Consider the following 18,097-nt stretch of genomic DNA (forward strand, 5'->3'; position numbering starts at 1 on the left):
TTATTACCATTTTTATAATATAAAGTTACAAGTAAATAGACATTCACATTCAGGAGCTAATAGGTGTTGGGAGGCAGGAAATAAAAAGTGCTGGCATGCTGTCTTGAGGTCAGATTTTGGAAGCCCATGACTGGGAGAAGAGTTCATATTGGATTTAGTTGGCTATAGACATCCAGTAAGAGGTTTTCCAGCCAGGAAGAGACTAAACAGGGAATGAAGATTTAAAAGATTCACTTGTGTAATAAGGTAGCTAGCAGGGAGAGGAATGAGACTGCCCCTCCCAAGCTACATATGGTCACTCCATCTAGCTTTTTCCTTCCAAAGATGTCTGAAATCTGTTTCAATCTGATTTCACTTGGACCACAATATTGGGAGAGGATCCTGACACAGGAAGGAATCTAGAAGGCAGTCATTAAAAACATTTAGTGAGTCCCTGCCGTTTGCCTGTCACTCTGTTAACCCATGAGGGTTGCATAAAACGATGAATAAGATTCCACCTCAGCGTGAAGAAACTGACAGTTGGAAATGGAGGAAATCTGAGCTTTATTTCCAAAGGAAAAAAAAAAAAAAAAAAAGACAGGACTTGAGCACAGACTTGCAAGATTAGACATAACTGGCCGAAGAGTCTGAGATTTCTAGCCTGGGAGACTGAAGATAGGTGGCCTTGGACTGGAGCAAACCGAGCCCAGAAGGAGCTCTGGTTTGGGGGAAAGGTCTAAGTTCCCTCTGGATTCCTCTTTGCTCTCACTGCCAGCAACGGACAAGTCCTCCATGCTGTTCTGCTTTCTGCCAGGAACAGACTGGAGGACTTCGGACTCTTCCTTGACCAGAATTTTAAAAGGGAGAGGCGTGGTACAACCCTCTCTCATCTCTAACGTCAATTTCTGGCAGTCAAAGTCGCCCGCTGTCTCCCTGAACTCTGACTTCCAGACAGCAGAAAATCAGACACCCAGGGCACAGCCTTAAAACACCGCCCAGAAGGGGGCAGTGGCCAGAAGCACATTCACGGGGCTCTGGAAACCGCTCGGCGCCTTCTGGACTCAAAGCAGCATTCCCGTACCGGCTCAGGGCCGGGACAAAGGTCCGGCACTCAGCACATACCTCCTTAAAATTCGAGTCCAGGGTCCCTCATCTTATTCTAAGTCCGAAACCCCGACTTGGTGGGAAGCCCAGTCAGAAGGTATAAAAAAAAAACCACCAAACAAAAATATAAATGAGCCCCGAACTCTTGGGGCGAAGGGGGTAGCCCCACCCGCTGGTGACTCACCTCCCTCCAAAGCAGGGCCTGCCCCTCCCGCGCCCGGTGCCAGGCGAGCAGGGTGGGGCGGGTACTAAGGTGGGCTCCATCCCCAAGCCCTAGGCCGGCGGACAAGCACCGGCGTGTCCCCGCGGGCGTCCCTGTTTACTCCAAGCCCTGGAGCGAGGTGGGGGCGGGCCCTCGCGGTCCCTCCCCCACTCCGCCCCCCACCTCCACAGGCCCCAGTCCTGGTCCCAGTCTTACACAGTTGCCGAATCCAGGCTCAGCCTGTCCCCGTATCTTCCCAGAGGACTGGCCCTGCCCCCACCCGAGACAGGCGAGGCACAGTCAGGGTACCTCGAGGAAATCAGGCTTCTGCCCCGACCTCCGGGTCTCGAAATCCCAGACCCGTCCTGAAATCCTAGGGCACTGACACCCAGTTTCAGAGAAAAGCCGCTGCGCTCTCCTCACCCACCGCCCGCCCAATCACCCTCGTCTCCTCAGCAATTTGCAGCTAGGGGGAGAAAGGCCTAGTCAGGGGACAGGACGCTCCCAGCCCCAAACCAGCCAGCGACGCCTCAGGACCCCCGCTCTCGAACCGCTGGCCCGAGTTCCAAGGCTCCGAGCTGCCCTGATTCCCCCCACCCCAGGGCAGCGCGCCAAATCGGCGCATGCGCAGTCTCAGGCCTGCCGCGTAGCTCATTCCCCCCACCTTTTTTCCCCTTTTCCCCGCCCCTTCTCTCCCTCCCTCCTCCACCCTTCCCCTCCCTCTCTCCCCCACAGCCCGCCCCGCGGGCACCTCAGTCCGGGGAACAGTGGTGCGAGCGCCAGGCCCGTGCACTAAGGAGGCTGAAACGAGGGGAGCCCACAGAGCTCCATCAGGCCCCTTCCAAGGGCTCCCCGACCCGGTCCACGCCCCCACTCCCCACCCCGCCTCCTCCCAATTGTGCATTTTTGCAGCCGGAGGCGGCTCGGAGATGGGGCTGTGAGCTAGGGAGGGGAAAAGAGGAGCAAAGAGAAAAGCAAGGGGTGAAGGGTTTGGATTTGGGTGCAGGGGGCGTACCCTCGTCAGCAGACCCTCTACAAGGGGCTGCGAACTCTGCCTCTTCACCCACGCCCCTGGTGTGCGTTGACGAAGGATAGGATAAGAATAGAGGAGGAAAGGAGGAAAAAGGGGGACCCCCCAATTGGGGGGGGCGACGGCGAGAAGTAGCAGGACCAGAGAGTAGGGGGCTGCTGCTTGCATCAGCCCACACCATGCTGACCCCGCCGCGGCTGCTGTTGCTGCCCCTGCTCTCAGCTCTGGTCGCCGCCGCTATCGACGGTAAGCGAGATTCCGCGGCCCCCTTGGATCCCTGGGGACACTCACTCCCCAGCCCCCACTTCTGCGTTCGGATGGGGAAGGGAGATGCAGGAGGGGGTGCCTTTTGTTATCCCAGTCCAGCTGACACAGCAGCGGCCCGACTCGGGGTGGGGATGGGGGTCCAATTTGGAGGATGTGGCCCTGGGCAAATGATGCTTCCGGAGGGGGGCCCCCAGCCCAAACAAAGACGAGAGGCCTGGGAAGGGAGACGAGGGCTCCCCCTTTTTTTGATCTCAGGATCCAGAGGCCTTCTCTTCCTATCTCTGGTTGGGGAGGGCCTCTACCTCCCCTACATCCTCCACCCCTCAACCTTCATCTGAATTGTGAAGGAATCCGGATTTGCAATATAGGGCTGCAAGGGGAGGGTGGGGGGCGGCGTTGCTTTTGCAGTGGCCTCTGAATCTAGAAGGCAGAGCTGGGTCTGGAGTGCCCCGCTGGGCAGAGGGCAGGCAGGCCCGAGATGGCTGTGGGTGGAGAGGGAGGGCCACCAAAAGGCCCCCCTGTTTGGGTGTGGAATCTGGGCCTGGGAGACCAGGCTTGGAGGCCTGGGTCCAGGATCCAGCCAGCTGCCAGCCTGGGTTCCGAAGTGAGCACTTCCCCCTCTCAGGGCCTCTGTCAGTAGCCTGGATAGGGCTGTATTGGGGGGGTGGAGGAGAAGCAGGCGATGCTATGTGACTTTGAATTTTCCTTCTTAATTCCTGGGAGCTTTGAAATGAAAAACGTCAGATGTCATGGTTGGGGAAGGGGACTGGAGAGTGGCCTGGAATGCTGAGGTAGGAGGGTGGAAGCAGGCTGTTTTCTCTCTGACTTCTGGCCTGATCACAGTTTGGATCAGAAGGAGAGTTGGAGGTTGGATGGGGGTTATGCCTATGTCCCTACTCCCCAATTACCTGCTTCTTTGGTAAATGTGTTTATTTCTCTCCACCGTTTCGTCTCCTCCCCCATAGACAGACACTTTGTATACTGCAGTTAGGGTTAGGCTAGAACTACCTCCTTTGGGGGGAATGCGGTGCCCCTTTCCCTTTTTATGTTAGCTTTTCTTTTGTTTTTCTCTTACTTGTGAGTCACTGGATCAAATCTTACCCAAGTTTTCAGCTGGGGTCATGGGTTGGGCTGGGCTGAGCCCCTGATTTGAGAAGGGGTGGGATCTCACCGCTTCCCGTCATTTTGGTCCTGTCATCTGGAAAAGAACTGGGCCCAACACCATTATGCACCCCTCCTCCGTCTTCTATATCTGCCAGATTGGGATTGGGAAAGTTTTTCTCCGAAACCAGATTATCTCTCCCTCTCCTCCCCTACCCCCAAATTGCTTCAGTTGGGAGAGGGAGGTTAGGGAGTAGTGTGCCCAGAAAAACAGTCCTCAGTTATGCCATCCCGGGGGCCCTCTGTCTGCTCCTCTGCCCTCGCTCCCCACAACTACCTCAATTATCTGCCCAAGAGGAGTAAAGAGGATCTGCCCTGAATATCCTTCGGCCCAGTCCTCACAGCCAAACCTAGCCCATGACTTTCACTCTTACACATCTTTCCTCCTGTTCCCAGCTTTGCAAAGTGGGAGGGGAAACCAAGACAGAGAAGTTCGTGTGTAGCAGCTTCTGGGTGGCATAGAAAAAGAAATTTAAGAGAGTGAGAGACCATCAGGAGCCCCATGCTGGAGGGTAGACAAAGTTAGAAGTAAGGTTGGGTCCCTGAGAAGAGCAGAAAAGTTCCCCAGCCCAGTTAGGAATGGCCCAGGTAGCGTTATCCTCAGGGTTCTAAAGCAGTTCTATTTGCCACGCCTAGTTGGTTAGTGGTGAGTGGAAGAGAGAGACTGGACATGTTCTCCTTAACTGTCTCCCTACCCTTTCTTAAAATTTTCACTCAGTCCTCAGCTGTAACCCCAGCTCAAACAGAACTGTATCCAAAGGCCCAGGGAAAGCCCCGACCCTCCCTTGCCAAACACACACTACTGTTCTTACCTTGGGAATGGGATTATGATTCATGGGTCCCACCTGCTCTGGGTCAGACCGGGGAATTTGCACAGGCCTATAGGGATAGCACTATCCAGGCAGCCTGAGGGATTCCCTTATCCTAACTCTTGCCCTCATTTCTCAAGCCCACAGACACAGACCTTCCTCCTTCCCAGTTAAGGAAACCTCCTGGTCCCAGCCTACCTGACTTAGTGTCTAACCTTCCTTCTTGCTACTCTCACAGCCTTGCTGCTCCTCCTCCAGCGGAGCAGCCCTGGGGTCTTTGCCACCTCTGCTGCCTTCTCTGCTATGCCTGAACCCACCACGGATCTCCTTCTCTTTGGGGAGCAGTGTCTCTCCCTGCTAGGAGACAGAATTGAGTGTACTTGCTACGGGGAGGATGGGGAAACAGACGGGGTGAGGAATGGGAAGAACGGTTATTGAGGATCTTGCTAAGATTAAGAACATTAAGTAATGGGGAGGGCAGCCCCAGGCAGATCCGGCTCAGGGAAGAAGGCTGGCTGCCTCCCTCTCTCCTGCCCCTCTCCACACACCCCCTTGAGTTATCAGACAAGCTGGATGGTTGAAGTGAGTTATGAAGCTGAGGTGTTTCCTCTTGGCTCTTTGAGACAAGGTCCCAAACTCCTTTTCCCGTGGTCTGACCCAGATCCTTCAACACCTTCCCTTACCTCGCCTTTCAAAGCAGGGATACATAGGACAAAGCAGGGACATGCAGGACACTGATTTTGGGATAGAGGGGGATATTTTGATGTTTGAGGCTGCTTCAGAGGACTTCCTTTTCTTCCGATCTTGTTCCCCCTTCTTCCATTTTCTCCATAGTTTTTTTTTGTCCCCAACAGTTTCCCCATCACTGGGCCTCGTAAGGATGTCAGTCGGGGCCCTGGCCAGAGCCAGATCTTGTTCACACGCTCCGACTCTTCAAAACTTCTTCCTTCTTTACCTAAGTCTAACTTTCTTTCCTCCTGCCACAGTCTCAGCCTTGCACATCAGAACCCCAAACCCAGTTTATTCCCCCTCAGTAGTCTCTTTTTAGCCCCCCCCCCCCCACCAGTTTGTGAACTTGCCAGCTGTCAAGTCCTCCAGCTCTGGGTAGGGGCGCTCATTGCCAGTTGAATGGGACCACAAGAGGGTCCCTGACCTGGTGGAGCAAACTGTGGGCTGTGAGCATATGAAGAACCTCGTCCCACCCCACTGTGTTCAGTCCCAGGTTTCAGCCCAGTTAGCAGGATACTGCATTGTTTGGAGAAGGAAGCAGTTGGCTCTGGAGTGCTTCCTGTACGGTTGCCCAGGCACCAATGTAAGACTTCCCTGCGAGAGAGGTGAGGGGCGGTGGGGGGAGTGGCATTTGGCCCTCTTGCTCCCCCTGGGGAGATGAGTCTCCCCAGGCCTTGGCTTCCCTGGTCAGCCGAAGAACCTTGTTTTCCTTCCTCCCACTCTGCCAATTCTATGGGAGGCAGTAGTCCTTATTCTGGGTCTCTCTTGGGTCAGACATTGCTAGGACAGGGACTCTGTCTCCCTAAATCAGTATATATGCTGCCCCCAACCCTAACCTGAATCTCAGGGGGCATTTATTTTCTGTGTTCATCCCAAGATAACTGTGTCATTGTTTTGGCAACCTCTGGACTGGGACCTGGTCCTCTCTTTTTTTTGTGCCTCTGTCTATTTGTCATTGGTGTGTGCCCTCTTGGCCTTACAGAAACTGTCTCTTATCCTCTTGATTCACCTCTCGTATTGCCCACTCTTTGTGGCATTCTCTGTCCTGTCTCTGTCTTTGTTGCTTGCTTTGTCTCTGCCTGTCTCCATCCGCCTCTGTCCAGGCCTCTTGGTATCCCAAAAGCTACCCTGGAGCAGGCATCTCTCCTGGGCTTTCTAACATGCTCCCTAGCTCCCACCTCAACATGTTGTAGTTATTCTTCCTCTCCCAGACCAGACTAGGAATATCCAGTTCTGCAGTGAAAGTTCTTCTCCACTTTCCTTCAAGTTCCTTTCCTCCACTAATTTTGGAAATGGATTTTGGAGAGAATGTTTCTGCAAAAAGGGAACTTGATACCTTTTGTGGTCTGAGTAAGAGGGAGAAAGGAGATATTTCAGAAGGAAGGAGGAGGTTAGACTTCTGGCAGAACTTCCTCATGACCTGAGAACTAGAGAAAGGTCTAGGAATGGGTCAGGAGCTTACAGCTCTTACTTCTGTTGAGGATAAGCCGTGTGTGTGTTGGGGGGATAGGTGAGTAGGGCTTATAAAGGCCTGATGAGAGATATGATAGCCTCCAGAGACATTTGAAGGGTCTGAATTTTACTTCTGAGGAAAGAAAAAGATGGTGGGGAGGTCACTTGTCAGGCTAATGTGCTGCTGAGTCAATATTGACTCAAGATGGAGGGGGAGACCCTTCCCCTCCCCTAGCAGTCCAGGCCATCCTGTCTGTCCGTCTGTCCAGGCCGCAAAGCAGAGGCCCACACTCAGGAATGACAAAAATGTATCTGAGCCTCACTGAGCTGCGGGAAAGAGCCACCGGGTAACACCCAAAATACATAAAATTCAGTGAAAAGCCCTCGGTTTGGGTTTGGGAGGCCCTTGCTGCCCCACCCCCATATGTTTGAAAGTTTAGATTCCTGCAGGCTCTGCCCCCAACTCCTTGGCCAATCCCTGGCTCCTCTGTTCCCTTAGATATATCATGTAGTTCCCTTTAGAAAACATCCCTCCACGAACAGCCTATATATCTCTCTCTGCTGTGTCTGCTCTTGAAAAGGGTCCCAAGGGTCTCTTTCATGGGTTTTCTGCTTCAGGTCTCCTGGTTCTTTAGGAAGCACCATCTGAGGTCTCACCTCTTCTTCCTCTCCCTCCCTGCTCCCAAGGGGATCAACGAATGGGTCCCCTCCTCTAGAGAAGACTCTGTCAGTGTCTGTACTTTCCTCACCCTCTCTTCTCTGGCCAGACACTTTTATCCCCGTCCCCCCCCCCCCCCCCAAGGACCCAGAATGGAAGAGAGGACCACAGCCAAGGCTCAAGCAGGGCAGTGTGGTCCGTCTTGTGTCCAGACACACAGCCAACCCAACACCTCCTGTCCTGGCTCCAGCGTGGTGGCCCTGGGGGCCATGGCTGGGCCGGGTGCCTGGATTTGAGGGGAGGCAGGGGTGTTGGCCAGAGTTAGCATGGCGGTCACATTCATCTCCAGGCAAAGCTGAGAACAGACAGCCCCTGTGTCCTGGTGTTCTCTCTGCAACCTCACTCGCTCACCTCCTTTTTTAGTGCTCTCCTCCTTCATCTCCCTCCTCTCTCTTCCCTCTTCTGTTCTGTTCTTGTCCATCCCCTCCACTTCGATGAACCTTGAAGGCCACTGCCGACCCCCTATGATCCCGCTCCTCACTCCCAGTCTCAGAGGACCAAAATATTCCCTCTGCTGTTTCGCTTCTTTGTCCTTCTCTCCATCTGGCTCCATCATCATGGCCGATGAAGAAACCATCTGTTCAGTGCTTAATCACTCTGTGCCTCAGTTTCTTCATCTGTATGATGGGGATTGCAACAGTACCCACCTCACAGGGTTATGAGTGTTGTACATCAGTGGCTGACTCATAGTGACTCTGCTGTGGAGTGTGAGCTCTTATCTTTAAGAAGCCCCAGTTCTCCTGAGGGGCAGGAGGCAAGGGAGGCCGGTAGTTAACCCCACACTGAGGACTGAATTTAGGGCAGTATTGTTCCCTCCTCTAAGTCGCAGGCCACAAAAGTGCGTTTCTGGGTGCTGGTATCAGATGCAGAAGGCTCAGCAGAGGGGAGTGGGATTGGCTGGAGACTCTAAGCAGATTATGGGTTTCCTACCCCACCCCCACTGCAGCCCCCCCCCCCCCACCTCAGAGCGGGGCTTCCCTTGGCTGTGTAGACTGCCCCAAAGTAGGTTATTTGTTTCTCTCCTCCCCTCTCCCCATGAAGGAAATCAAAGACAGGCCTCAGCCTTCAAACTCCAGATTCTGGGGCTTTCTCCATCATCCCTGACAGGAAGTTCTTTCACTTATCTCTCCACGATCCTTGGGCTGTCCTGGCTCTTGGGAGATGTGCATCCCCACGTCTCCCAGTTCCTGGGCCTGAAGAGATACTGCTAAGGAATAGCGGCCCTGAAGGCTCCTCTTCTTTCACTTTCCCATCCCCCACTCCCCCCTCGGCAAGAGCACATCTGGTTTGTGAATCTCTCTCATTCCAGCTTTCGAGTTTGCCAGCTGCTGTTTCCTCTGTCGAGTTCAGGCCAAAAATGGGGGTGGGGGACAGCAAGGGGGACAAAGTAAGGGCCAATGGAGGGGGGGTTGTGGCTGGGACACAGAATGGAGGGGAGGTTGGAGTGACCAACCAGTGACCTCAGGCAGGGGCTGTGAGTTCTGGCCCAGGAAGCATGGGGGTGTGTACTAAGTCCAGGTAGGGGGGCATGGGGATGTCACAGGGGCCATTTCTGGGCTCCAAACAGCCCATCTGCCCCTGAGTCCTGTTCCAGCCCCCTATGCCACCCCCCCCACCCCCCCACCCCCGCCCAGACAGTCTGGGCTGGCCAGGGGAAGAGGACCATTCTCCGGCATGCTAACTAGGCTGGCGGGCTGTTTCTCCGGGAAGACCTCACAGCTGGCCCAGTGGGGCAATGAACTCAGCATTATCCACCTCCTCAAGGGGCCTTTATTCCCTGCTCTGGGTGGGGGGTAAAGAAGGGGGACTGGGGGCGGGGGCTGGCCTGGCCATCCTTGATGTGTTTCCTGAACTCGACTCTCATCCTGGCCAGGGGCCTGAGTGTAGTCCTCTCTGCCAGAGATGGAGATTAGGGAGGGAGGACATCTTCTCCATGTGGCCCTCCTCAGACTCTGTCCCCCCCTGCTCAGAGCCCTGACATACTTTACTTAGACTCCATCCCAGCCCTGAGCTCACTCTGCCCTGCATTCGAGGTAGTGGTGTGCAGCTATCTTCCCAGGAGATTGAGGCTCCTGAGGGGGCATCTTGCTCCTCCTTGGCACCCCAGTGCCCAGTGCAGTTCCTGGCACAGAGCTGGTCTCCAGTGCATGCCAGGTGAATAGAAATGGAATCGATATAAGCTGAGGAAAAGGCGATAAAGAGCTGGGAGACTGAGAACCCAGCCCTGGGCAGAGGTGGGTGGGGTGGGGAGTGATGGAGAGAGGGGTACTTTTCTTCCCATGGAGGGCGTGGTGATGGGGTTGGGAGGAAGAGCTCCTGAGCTCTCAGTGAAAATGAGGAGACCAGCATAGACTGCACTGGTTAAAAACTTAAAGGCAGCTCAGGACTGAGTACTGGCCCTGGCTAGTGTGGTTCAGTGGATTGAGCACTGGCCTGCAAACCAAAGGATCGCCGGTTTGATTCCCAGTCAGGGCACATGCCTGGGATGTGGGCCAGGTCTCCAGTTGAGGGCGCAGGAGAGGGAGCCACACATGGATGTTTCTCTCCCTCTCTTTCTCCCTCCCTTCCCCCGTCTCTAAAAATAAATAAGTAGTCTTTAAAAAAAAGACTGAGCCCTGGTTTTGTCATTTGCCTACTATGTGACCCCACCCTCTCTGAGGCTTAGTTTCCTCATCTATAAAGTGGTGGTATTAGTAGTACCTTCTTTGTCATATTGTGGAGAGGATTAAATAAGATAATATATGGAAAGAACTGGTTTACCACAGTTCCCGGCACATATTGAGCCCACAATAATAGTTAGTGTTACCATTCTTAATTCCTCCTTAGAGCATGAGGTAAGAGAATGGCATGGAGCAGAGGGAGGCTGGGGGGCGGGGAGGTTAAGGGACAGGGCAAAGAGATCCTGAATATAGTAACTCCACTGGTTGGCTGGGCTGAAATCAGCGCCCACGGTCACCCAGCCATCCTCTTGAGCTTTCCGATTCCATCATCCTGAGCAATCTTTAGGGGTCTCTTACTTCGGAGAACATCTGCTGAAAGCCCTCCCTGAGGTCTAACCTCAAGGGAGGCTAAGTCTTTAGAGGATGGAGATGGAGGCCGGCTTTCTGCCCTGCCCCGTGCACAATCTTGCCCTCCAGCACCTCTGCTGATACCATCTCCAGGCTACCACTGTACCAAGGGCACCCCCCCACACACACACACTTCCCATCTCTGGGCCTGGTGATTAATTAGGAATTGGAAATGGGAGGGGTGATGGGTTCCAAGGGCCAGTAGTGTCCCAGAGGGCGGAGGAGCAGAGAGGTTAGAAAAGGCCAGCTCTGGGCTTCCAGTGGGAGGGAGAAGAAGATAAAGAGAAAACATGTCAATGCTGCCTAAATGCCCCATCCTTCACTCTCAGCCAGCAAAGCTGGAGGTGTTGGTGTGAGGCCAGAATAACTGAGACAGCAAAGGCTTTGACCCTGAGAGCTGGAGGAGGGGCACACTGGACAGGCAGCCTAGGGGTGGGTGGGTGGGGAGCAGTAAAATACGCTTCCTGTACCCTTCCCGTCCCCCCACAACAGGTACACAGTGTTCCAGGAGTGACACACAGCCACCTGCGCCACCCCACCCCCGTCATCCTCCCCTCAAACCCTTAGCACATGGATTGTGGCTCAGAGAGTCTGAGCCAAATGGAGACTGATGCTAAGGGAGGAGGCAGAGCCATATGGGGGGCGTTAGGACCATAGAGTTGGCGTCCAGCCTTCATTTATACCCCGTTTTGTTTTCTCGCCCCTAGTCCCCAAGACTTGCAGTCCCAAGCAGTTTGCCTGCAGAGACCAGATCACCTGTATCTCGAAAGGCTGGAGGTGTGATGGTGAGAGGGACTGCCCGGATGGATCTGATGAGGCCCCTGAGATCTGTAAGTACTTTTCTGGGTCCCTCCCCTCAAGCCTCTGGCTTATCTTTCTTCCTTTCGGCCCAGGCAGTTTGGGATGAGGACAGCTGATCTCTAGCCTGGTGTAGACCTTGCTCTGTGATTGTTTGTTCATGATACAGCTAAAATTGTCCTCTCCCCCCTTCAGTGTGCCAGGCATGGTGCCTGGTGTGCTCAGAAATGGTGCATTGGATTGCTCCCCCAGCTGTTGCACCCCAAGCCTGTCAGAGACGTCTTTTCTGGGAGGAGAAGCCCAACCTCCCTTTTCTTTTGCTCATCCCTCTACTTCCCTCCTCAGAGCCTCCTGACCCTTGCTGAGTGCCCTCAGGTCTGGTCGGGTCCCCTTTCTGTCCTCAGACTCCCAGGCCAAAGGCCACCAACTCTTGCTCAGTCACTGTACCAAAAGTCCCACCCCTGTGCATTTCCCACCACCCCCGCCTTCCCCTGCCCCCAGTAAGTGGTGTAATCAGAGGCAGCTGTTTAAACTGGGAGAAAGGTCCCTGCCCAGCCTTTACTCTGACAGTGTGTGTGTGTTGGGGGGGGGGGGGTAGAGGATTTGCTGGCTGGACCCCAGAGTCCTGGGCAGCTGGCAGAGTGCTGGGGTCTCCACCTTCAGCCTCTCCCCTGCTTAGTTAATCTGGGCTAGGGTCTAGGTGCCCGTGTGTTCTTGAGTCTGTCTCTGATTTATCTCCTGCGTTTATCCTGTTCCAGATGCACCCCCTGTGCTTTCCCCACACTCTCACCCATAATTATCAAGGGTAATTTTAGGGCCGGAAAGGGAGCCACCAGTTCTCTCAGTCTCACCCCTATACCCTGCCCTGGAGGAGTGGGGGCCAGGGATATTCTGCAAGCATTTCTATGGTGGGGTGGTTCAGCCTGCAGCGTCTTCATGTCTGATGCCACCTTTATGCCCCACGTTTCTGACCTAATGCTTGGTGTTAAGGGTTAAGAAAGCCTTGCAGAGGGGCTGGATCTGGCTCTTTTTATCCATTCTTCCTTTGATGCAAACCCCACATTATACATATCCCCACTCTTACACACTCCCAGACCCATCACATGCACAGCCCCTCCTGGACACCGACTTGCCCACCTACCCCCTATCCCGACATATACAAAAGCAGACGCTGGCACAGACATGTTCTTACAGCAACACAGATTCAACGCTCAAGTGGAGGATGCAGAAGCACAACTTGTACTCAGACCAAAGTCCACAGACACTCACACAAACCCATATTCACTCCTAAAGAATGTGGAAATGCACATGTGAGGCCAGAAGCACCAGCACATAGAGACACACGCAGAAATACCCTCACTCCACACCACACACTACCCTCGGCTGCACATGCAGACGTCTACCCAGGCACATGAGATAAGTCACTCACATGGACAGTCTCTCACTCAAGCGCCCTGTCCAGGTTTGTGAGCCAGTAGGCAGTAGTCTGTCTTTCAGCTCATGGGCTCAGCCAGCATCCTAGCCTACGTGGTCTCCTGAGGATTCCGTGAGGCGCTCTCCCCCCATCCTAACCCCATCTTCTTGGGCAACAAAGGAGGTACCAGAGACATCACCAGGGGGCCATCACTTTTGACCCTTCCCAAACCCTTCTATCAGGCAGTCTGCTTTGGGTTTGGGGGTCTAGAATAGTGCTATCCAATAGAAATATAATGCAAGCCATGTAGGTAATTCAAAATTTCCTAGTAGCCACATTTAAAAAGGAAAAAATAGAGCTGGCTTGTGTGGCTCAGTTGCTGGGAGCGTCGTCCCATAAAACCGAAAGGTCACAGGTTTGATTTCCAGTCAGGGCATATGCCTAGGTTGCAGGTTTGGTCACAGTCAGGGCAGTTGCAAGAGGCAACCAATCGATGTTTCTCTCACATGTCAAAGTTTCTCTCCCTCTCTCTCTCCCTCCCTCCCCCTCTCAAAAATCAGTGAACATGTCCTTGGGTGAGGATTAAAACAAAAAACAAACAAACAAACAAAAAAAATAAGCTCTCTAAAAAAAAATAAAAAGGAAAAAATGACAAGGTGAAATTAACTTTAATTTTATTTTACTCAATGTATCCAAATTTTTATCAGTTCAGTATAGTATTCATATGAAATATTAATGAAATCTTTCACATTCTTTTGTGTGTGGGGGGTAGTAAGTCTTCAAAAGCGAGTGTGTATTTATTACTTACAGCTTGAACTAGTCAGTAGCTAGCTACCTATGGCTGATGCTACATAATAGACAGCGCAGCTCTAGAAGGCCTGGTCCTACTCTCAGCCCATTCTCTGTGACCCAAAGCTATGGGAAGGAGATGTTCTTTATTATCATTTGAGCTTCTCTACCCTGGACTCTGTTTTCCTTAGCTCATCCACACCTTTCACTTCTAACCTCGGTCTGTCTCCTGAGTATAGACTGTGGAGGTGTTGTGGTCCCATAGTAGTCATGGGGCATTCGGAGAGTGGACTCTTGGCTGAAAGCCTAGTTCTCCCCTCCACCTGGCTGCTCCCAGGTGTGTGACTACTGTTGGGAATGGTGTAGAAGAGCTCCAGGTGGAAGAGTCTGACCACCCCTGAGGCCACCTGAGATCTAAAAAATGCAGATGTCTGAAATACACGTCTCGGTTCCCCACCTCCCCTCCCTGTGAGCAGCAGGTGAGACAGCCACTGTAACCAGCTTGGTCACGCTAACCTTTCCATCTGCCCCAGGCCCACAGAGTAAGGCCCAGCGATGTCAGCCGAACGAACACAACTGCCTGGGCACTGAGCTGTGTGTTCCCATGTCCCGCCTCTGCAATGGGGTCCAGGACTGCATGGACGGTTCAGACGAGGGGCCCCACTGCCGAGGTAAGGGCTCTTCTATCTCTCCTATCCCAGGTAGATGCAGTGTATTCTCAGCAGGGCACCTGACGGTTCTGGAGCCCCACTGTCCAAGGACTGTCCTTGTACCTCTGGTGGAGATGAGGCCTTGTCCTGCACCCTTACATAGAATTGCCACCAGAGAGTGGCCCAAGTCCAGGGGCCCTGGCCTGGGCACTTCTCTCTGTGTGCTTGATCCCAGGTTCCCACCTATAAATGAAAGCTTTACAGTAGATCAGGTTTTCATACTTTTTTTGGTAAATAAATGGTTTCTTACCTGAAACATGAATATGAACAGAGAAGAGCAGATGCTCTGATGAAAGCTGGGGCTGGGGTATGCAGTCATGCTCACCTGCTTCCCAGGCCTGTGGGAGAAGACAGATCTGCACGCTGTTGCCTCAGGGCATGAGTGTGGAGCAAGGGAATTTGTGGAAGACTTTTATCCTCTCCTTTGGTTGATTTTGCATGTGTTTGTACGAAGCTCCTGGGGTGGGGTGCAGAGTGTGGACCCAGGGGTTGACTTCAGTTACCATGCACACGCCATCTCATTGGGTGGTGCATGTTCAAGTTTACTTCCTTTTGAATACCCTGGATACCCTTTCAGCTTCCAAAACAACAAAGAACCTCAGAAACCTAAGGATTGAACTTCCTTCTCTGATAATATAGAAGTTGATTCTCTTCATACGCCCTGCCCCCATATCCAGAAGAGGAACTCTTTTCTAGATTTTCTAGAACAAATGATACTAGCTCCCTTTGTGGTGGAAGGCTGGACAGGCAGCACATTTGGGCTCTCGGGTAGAGGTGGAGTGGAAACAGAATAACTGGGGTCTGACCCCCCATCCCAGCTCTGGCCTGGCAGGCTCAGAGCTTTTGAACGTCTTAGCATCTGGGGCAGCTCCTAGGTGGGGGTGTGAAGCAGCTGGACAAAGGGGTCTTTGTGGCAGGCCTCCTGGCCCCACGCAAGGCCATTAATTGGGTCGCTGGTTTGGGGGGGGGCAGCTGCTCCCACCTCTCCCCCCTCCTTTCTCATTCCCTTCTGTCTCTCCTGTGGAAGTGGGTCAGTGGCAGGAGAAAGATTAGAGAAAGATCCTGAGGGAACCAGTTCTGCTCCTCCTGCTGTCCTCCACCTGGGCTGTATTTAGGCTTCTCTCACAGGTTTGAGGGGTGCTTCCAAGCCAGAGCTGGGATCCTGTGGGGAAACTCAATTCCATGTCCACTCTTTGCCCTCAGCCCTGGAGCTGACATCGTAGTCCCTGGGCAGTGCAAACAAGAGGCATATGAAGGGGATACAACTCACTGTCCACACTCCCTTTGAGCCCAACAAACTACCACACCTCTCTCCATGGGGACAGAGGGAGGCTAGAGAAGCCCGAGCAGGGAGATGGTTCTAAGCCACAATCGGTTATGGGGCCTTGGGCCTGTCTTAGACCCTCTCTGGGTCTCAGTTCCCCCACTTGCAAAATATCAAAATATAGTAGATGCTTCGTAAGTCCCTTTCATCTCCAATACTGCAGTCCTTGAATGTGGTTTCTGAAGAGCTGATGGGAATGGGGGTGGCTGAAAGGTCTGAGGGCCTCAGTGCATGTCTCCTGCCCTTTCACAGAGCTCCTAAGCAACTGTTCTCGGCTGGAATGCCAGCACCACTGTGTCCCCACACTCAATGGGCCCACCTGCTACTGCAACAGCAGCTTCCAGCTGCAGGCAGACGGCAAAACCTGCAAAGGTAAGTGAGAGAAGCGCTTGTATGCTGTTGGGGGAAGAGGGAGGCGGGGTCAGCGGGCCTGGCTGGGGTAGGAGAAAATTAGGCAGAAGGTCCCAGAGAAGAGGCATGGCTACATGCCCTGTATAGCTTCCAGGCATGACTGTGAGCCCATTTGCTTACACCAGACGTTTAAAAATTCATCTTAAAATTATGTAGGTCATATGTGAGTTTTCTAATTAAAAAAATTAAGACACAACAGATAAAACAGAAGTCTACTTTGACAAATCCTCTTCATTTCTGGTCCCTTTCTCATCTCTATGGAGGTCAACTCTGTTATCAGTTTGCTGTCTCTTTCCAGGGCTTTTCTGTACATCCATATACATGTATTCATGGAAAATTGCAGTGAGTGCACTGTCTATGTGTGTGTGCTCTCTTTTTACATAAAATTATCCTGTACATATCTGTTTTCAATTTTTTCACTTAGTACATTCTAGAGATTTTTCCATGTTAATATGTAGAGATAGATCTACCTCGTTCTTTTAAAAACCACTGTGATGTATGACTATTACCAGAGTTTACTTGGCCATCACCCTATTGATGAGTAAGATGTTCCCAATTTCTCTGCTACAAACAATGCAAACTTTTTTGCTTTAAATTTGCCTCTCTCAAATCTTTGTACAAACGCCACCTTCTTAGAGGGAGCCCTCCCTGGCCACTTCAAAATCATACCACCACTGCCTGTGTTCTCTTTCCCCTCTCTCTGCCTAATAGTTTTCCATAGTACCAGTCACTTTCTAGTGCACTAGCACCTCAAAAAATAGAATTTATCTTTTTGTTCTATTTATTATTGTAATAAGCAGTATTTCATTTATTATCAGAATTTTAAGCTTTATGAGGACAACAGTTTGAATTTATTTTATTCACTGATGTTTCCCCAGTGTCTAGGACATTACTGACACCTAGTAGGTACGAAATAAATATTTTCTGAATGAATGAATGATGTGCACATATGTGCATATTTCTCCAGGGCAGGTTCCAAGTCCAGACTTGCTGTGTGAGTCTGCACATTTCTTGTTAAAAGATTCTGTCACGTTGTCCTTCAAAGTAGCTATAGGGATGGACACATCCAGTAGTAGTGTCTGAGGGCACACTCTTCCCTGGAAATGACCATATCCTTGCCCTTTTCCCCACAGACTTTGATGAATGCTCGGTGTATGGCACCTGCAGCCAGCTCTGCACCAACACAGATGGCTCCTTCACTTGCGGCTGTGTGGAAGGTTACCTGCTACAGCCAGACAACCGCTCCTGCAAGGCCAAGAATGGTGGGTGGGGTCACGTGTGGCCAGAGTGCTAGGTGCCCTCAGTGCTGCTATGATGGAGAATGGCTTGTGGGGTCCTAGGATCCCTTGCTGCATTGACCCTCCTCTTCTCCATCTACAGAGCCGGTAGACCGGCCCCCTGTGCTGCTGATTGCCAACTCACAAAACATCCTGGCCACGTACCTGAATGGGGCCCAGGTGTCTACCATCACGCCCACCAGCACACGGCAGACCACAGCGATGGACTTCAGCTACGCCAATGAGACAGTGTGCTGGGTACACGTTGGGGACAGCGCTGCCCAGACACAGCTTAAGTGTGCCCGCATGCCTGGCCTGAAGGGCTTCGTGGATGAGCATACCATCAACATCTCCCTCAGCTTGCACCGTGAGTTTCCTGCTCCCAGCTTGAAGGGCGCAGAGCGAGGATGGGCAGGGGAGGTGGAGTCTGGTTAGGACAGAGACAGTTAGTTAGACGGGATGACCCCTGTCTGGAGCACGAGCCTAAACAAGAAGCCCCTGACGGAGGCCAGGGCGGGGGCTGCATGTGCTGAGGCCTGTTTGGGGCAGGGACAGAGTCAGGCTGTACTTTTCTGGCTCAGATTTGAGGAAGCTTTCAAAGAAGAAATGACTGATCAGTCTCTAGAGACCAGGGACTGTCCCTTCTCAGAGAGAGAAGTGTTGATTAGACCAACAAGAGGCATTCCTGAGGTGGGAGCCAGGGCAAGGGAAAGAGGGGCCTAAGGCCTGAGGAGCCTTGCTAGGTTGTGGCTGAGGGCAAAGCAGCCAGGGCCTGGCTGGGTCTGTCTTCATGTCCCATCCTTTCCCTTCGGGATGTCGCCAGAATAGACCTTCTGCTGCAGCATGGGTGGGGAT

The 18,097-nt window shown here is 52.6% G+C and overlaps 1 protein-coding gene across 1 annotated transcript in view; it reads left to right on the forward strand.

The window, feature by feature from the left end:
- The first annotated feature begins 2,062 nt into the window (after window positions 1-2,062).
- The window catches only part of LRP1 (LDL receptor related protein 1), a 78,848-nt gene continuing 62,813 nt past the window's right edge, over window positions 2,063-18,097 (forward strand). Inside the window, exons 1-6 of the mRNA XM_090273447.1 lie at window positions 2,063-2,561; window positions 11,227-11,349; window positions 14,054-14,191; window positions 15,807-15,926; window positions 17,099-17,227; window positions 17,346-17,609. Of these exons, the coding sequence (XP_090129573.1) occupies window positions 2,495-2,561; window positions 11,227-11,349; window positions 14,054-14,191; window positions 15,807-15,926; window positions 17,099-17,227; window positions 17,346-17,609 (841 nt within the window). The 5' untranslated portion in view covers window positions 2,063-2,494. The remainder of the gene's footprint in view (window positions 2,562-11,226; window positions 11,350-14,053; window positions 14,192-15,806; window positions 15,927-17,098; window positions 17,228-17,345; window positions 17,610-18,097) is intronic.

Source organism: Furipterus horrens, unplaced genomic scaffold (assembly GCF_987537825.1).
Source record: "Furipterus horrens unplaced genomic scaffold, mFurHor1.1.pri manual_scaffold_4, whole genome shotgun sequence".
NCBI lineage: Eukaryota > Metazoa > Chordata > Mammalia > Chiroptera > Furipteridae > Furipterus > Furipterus horrens.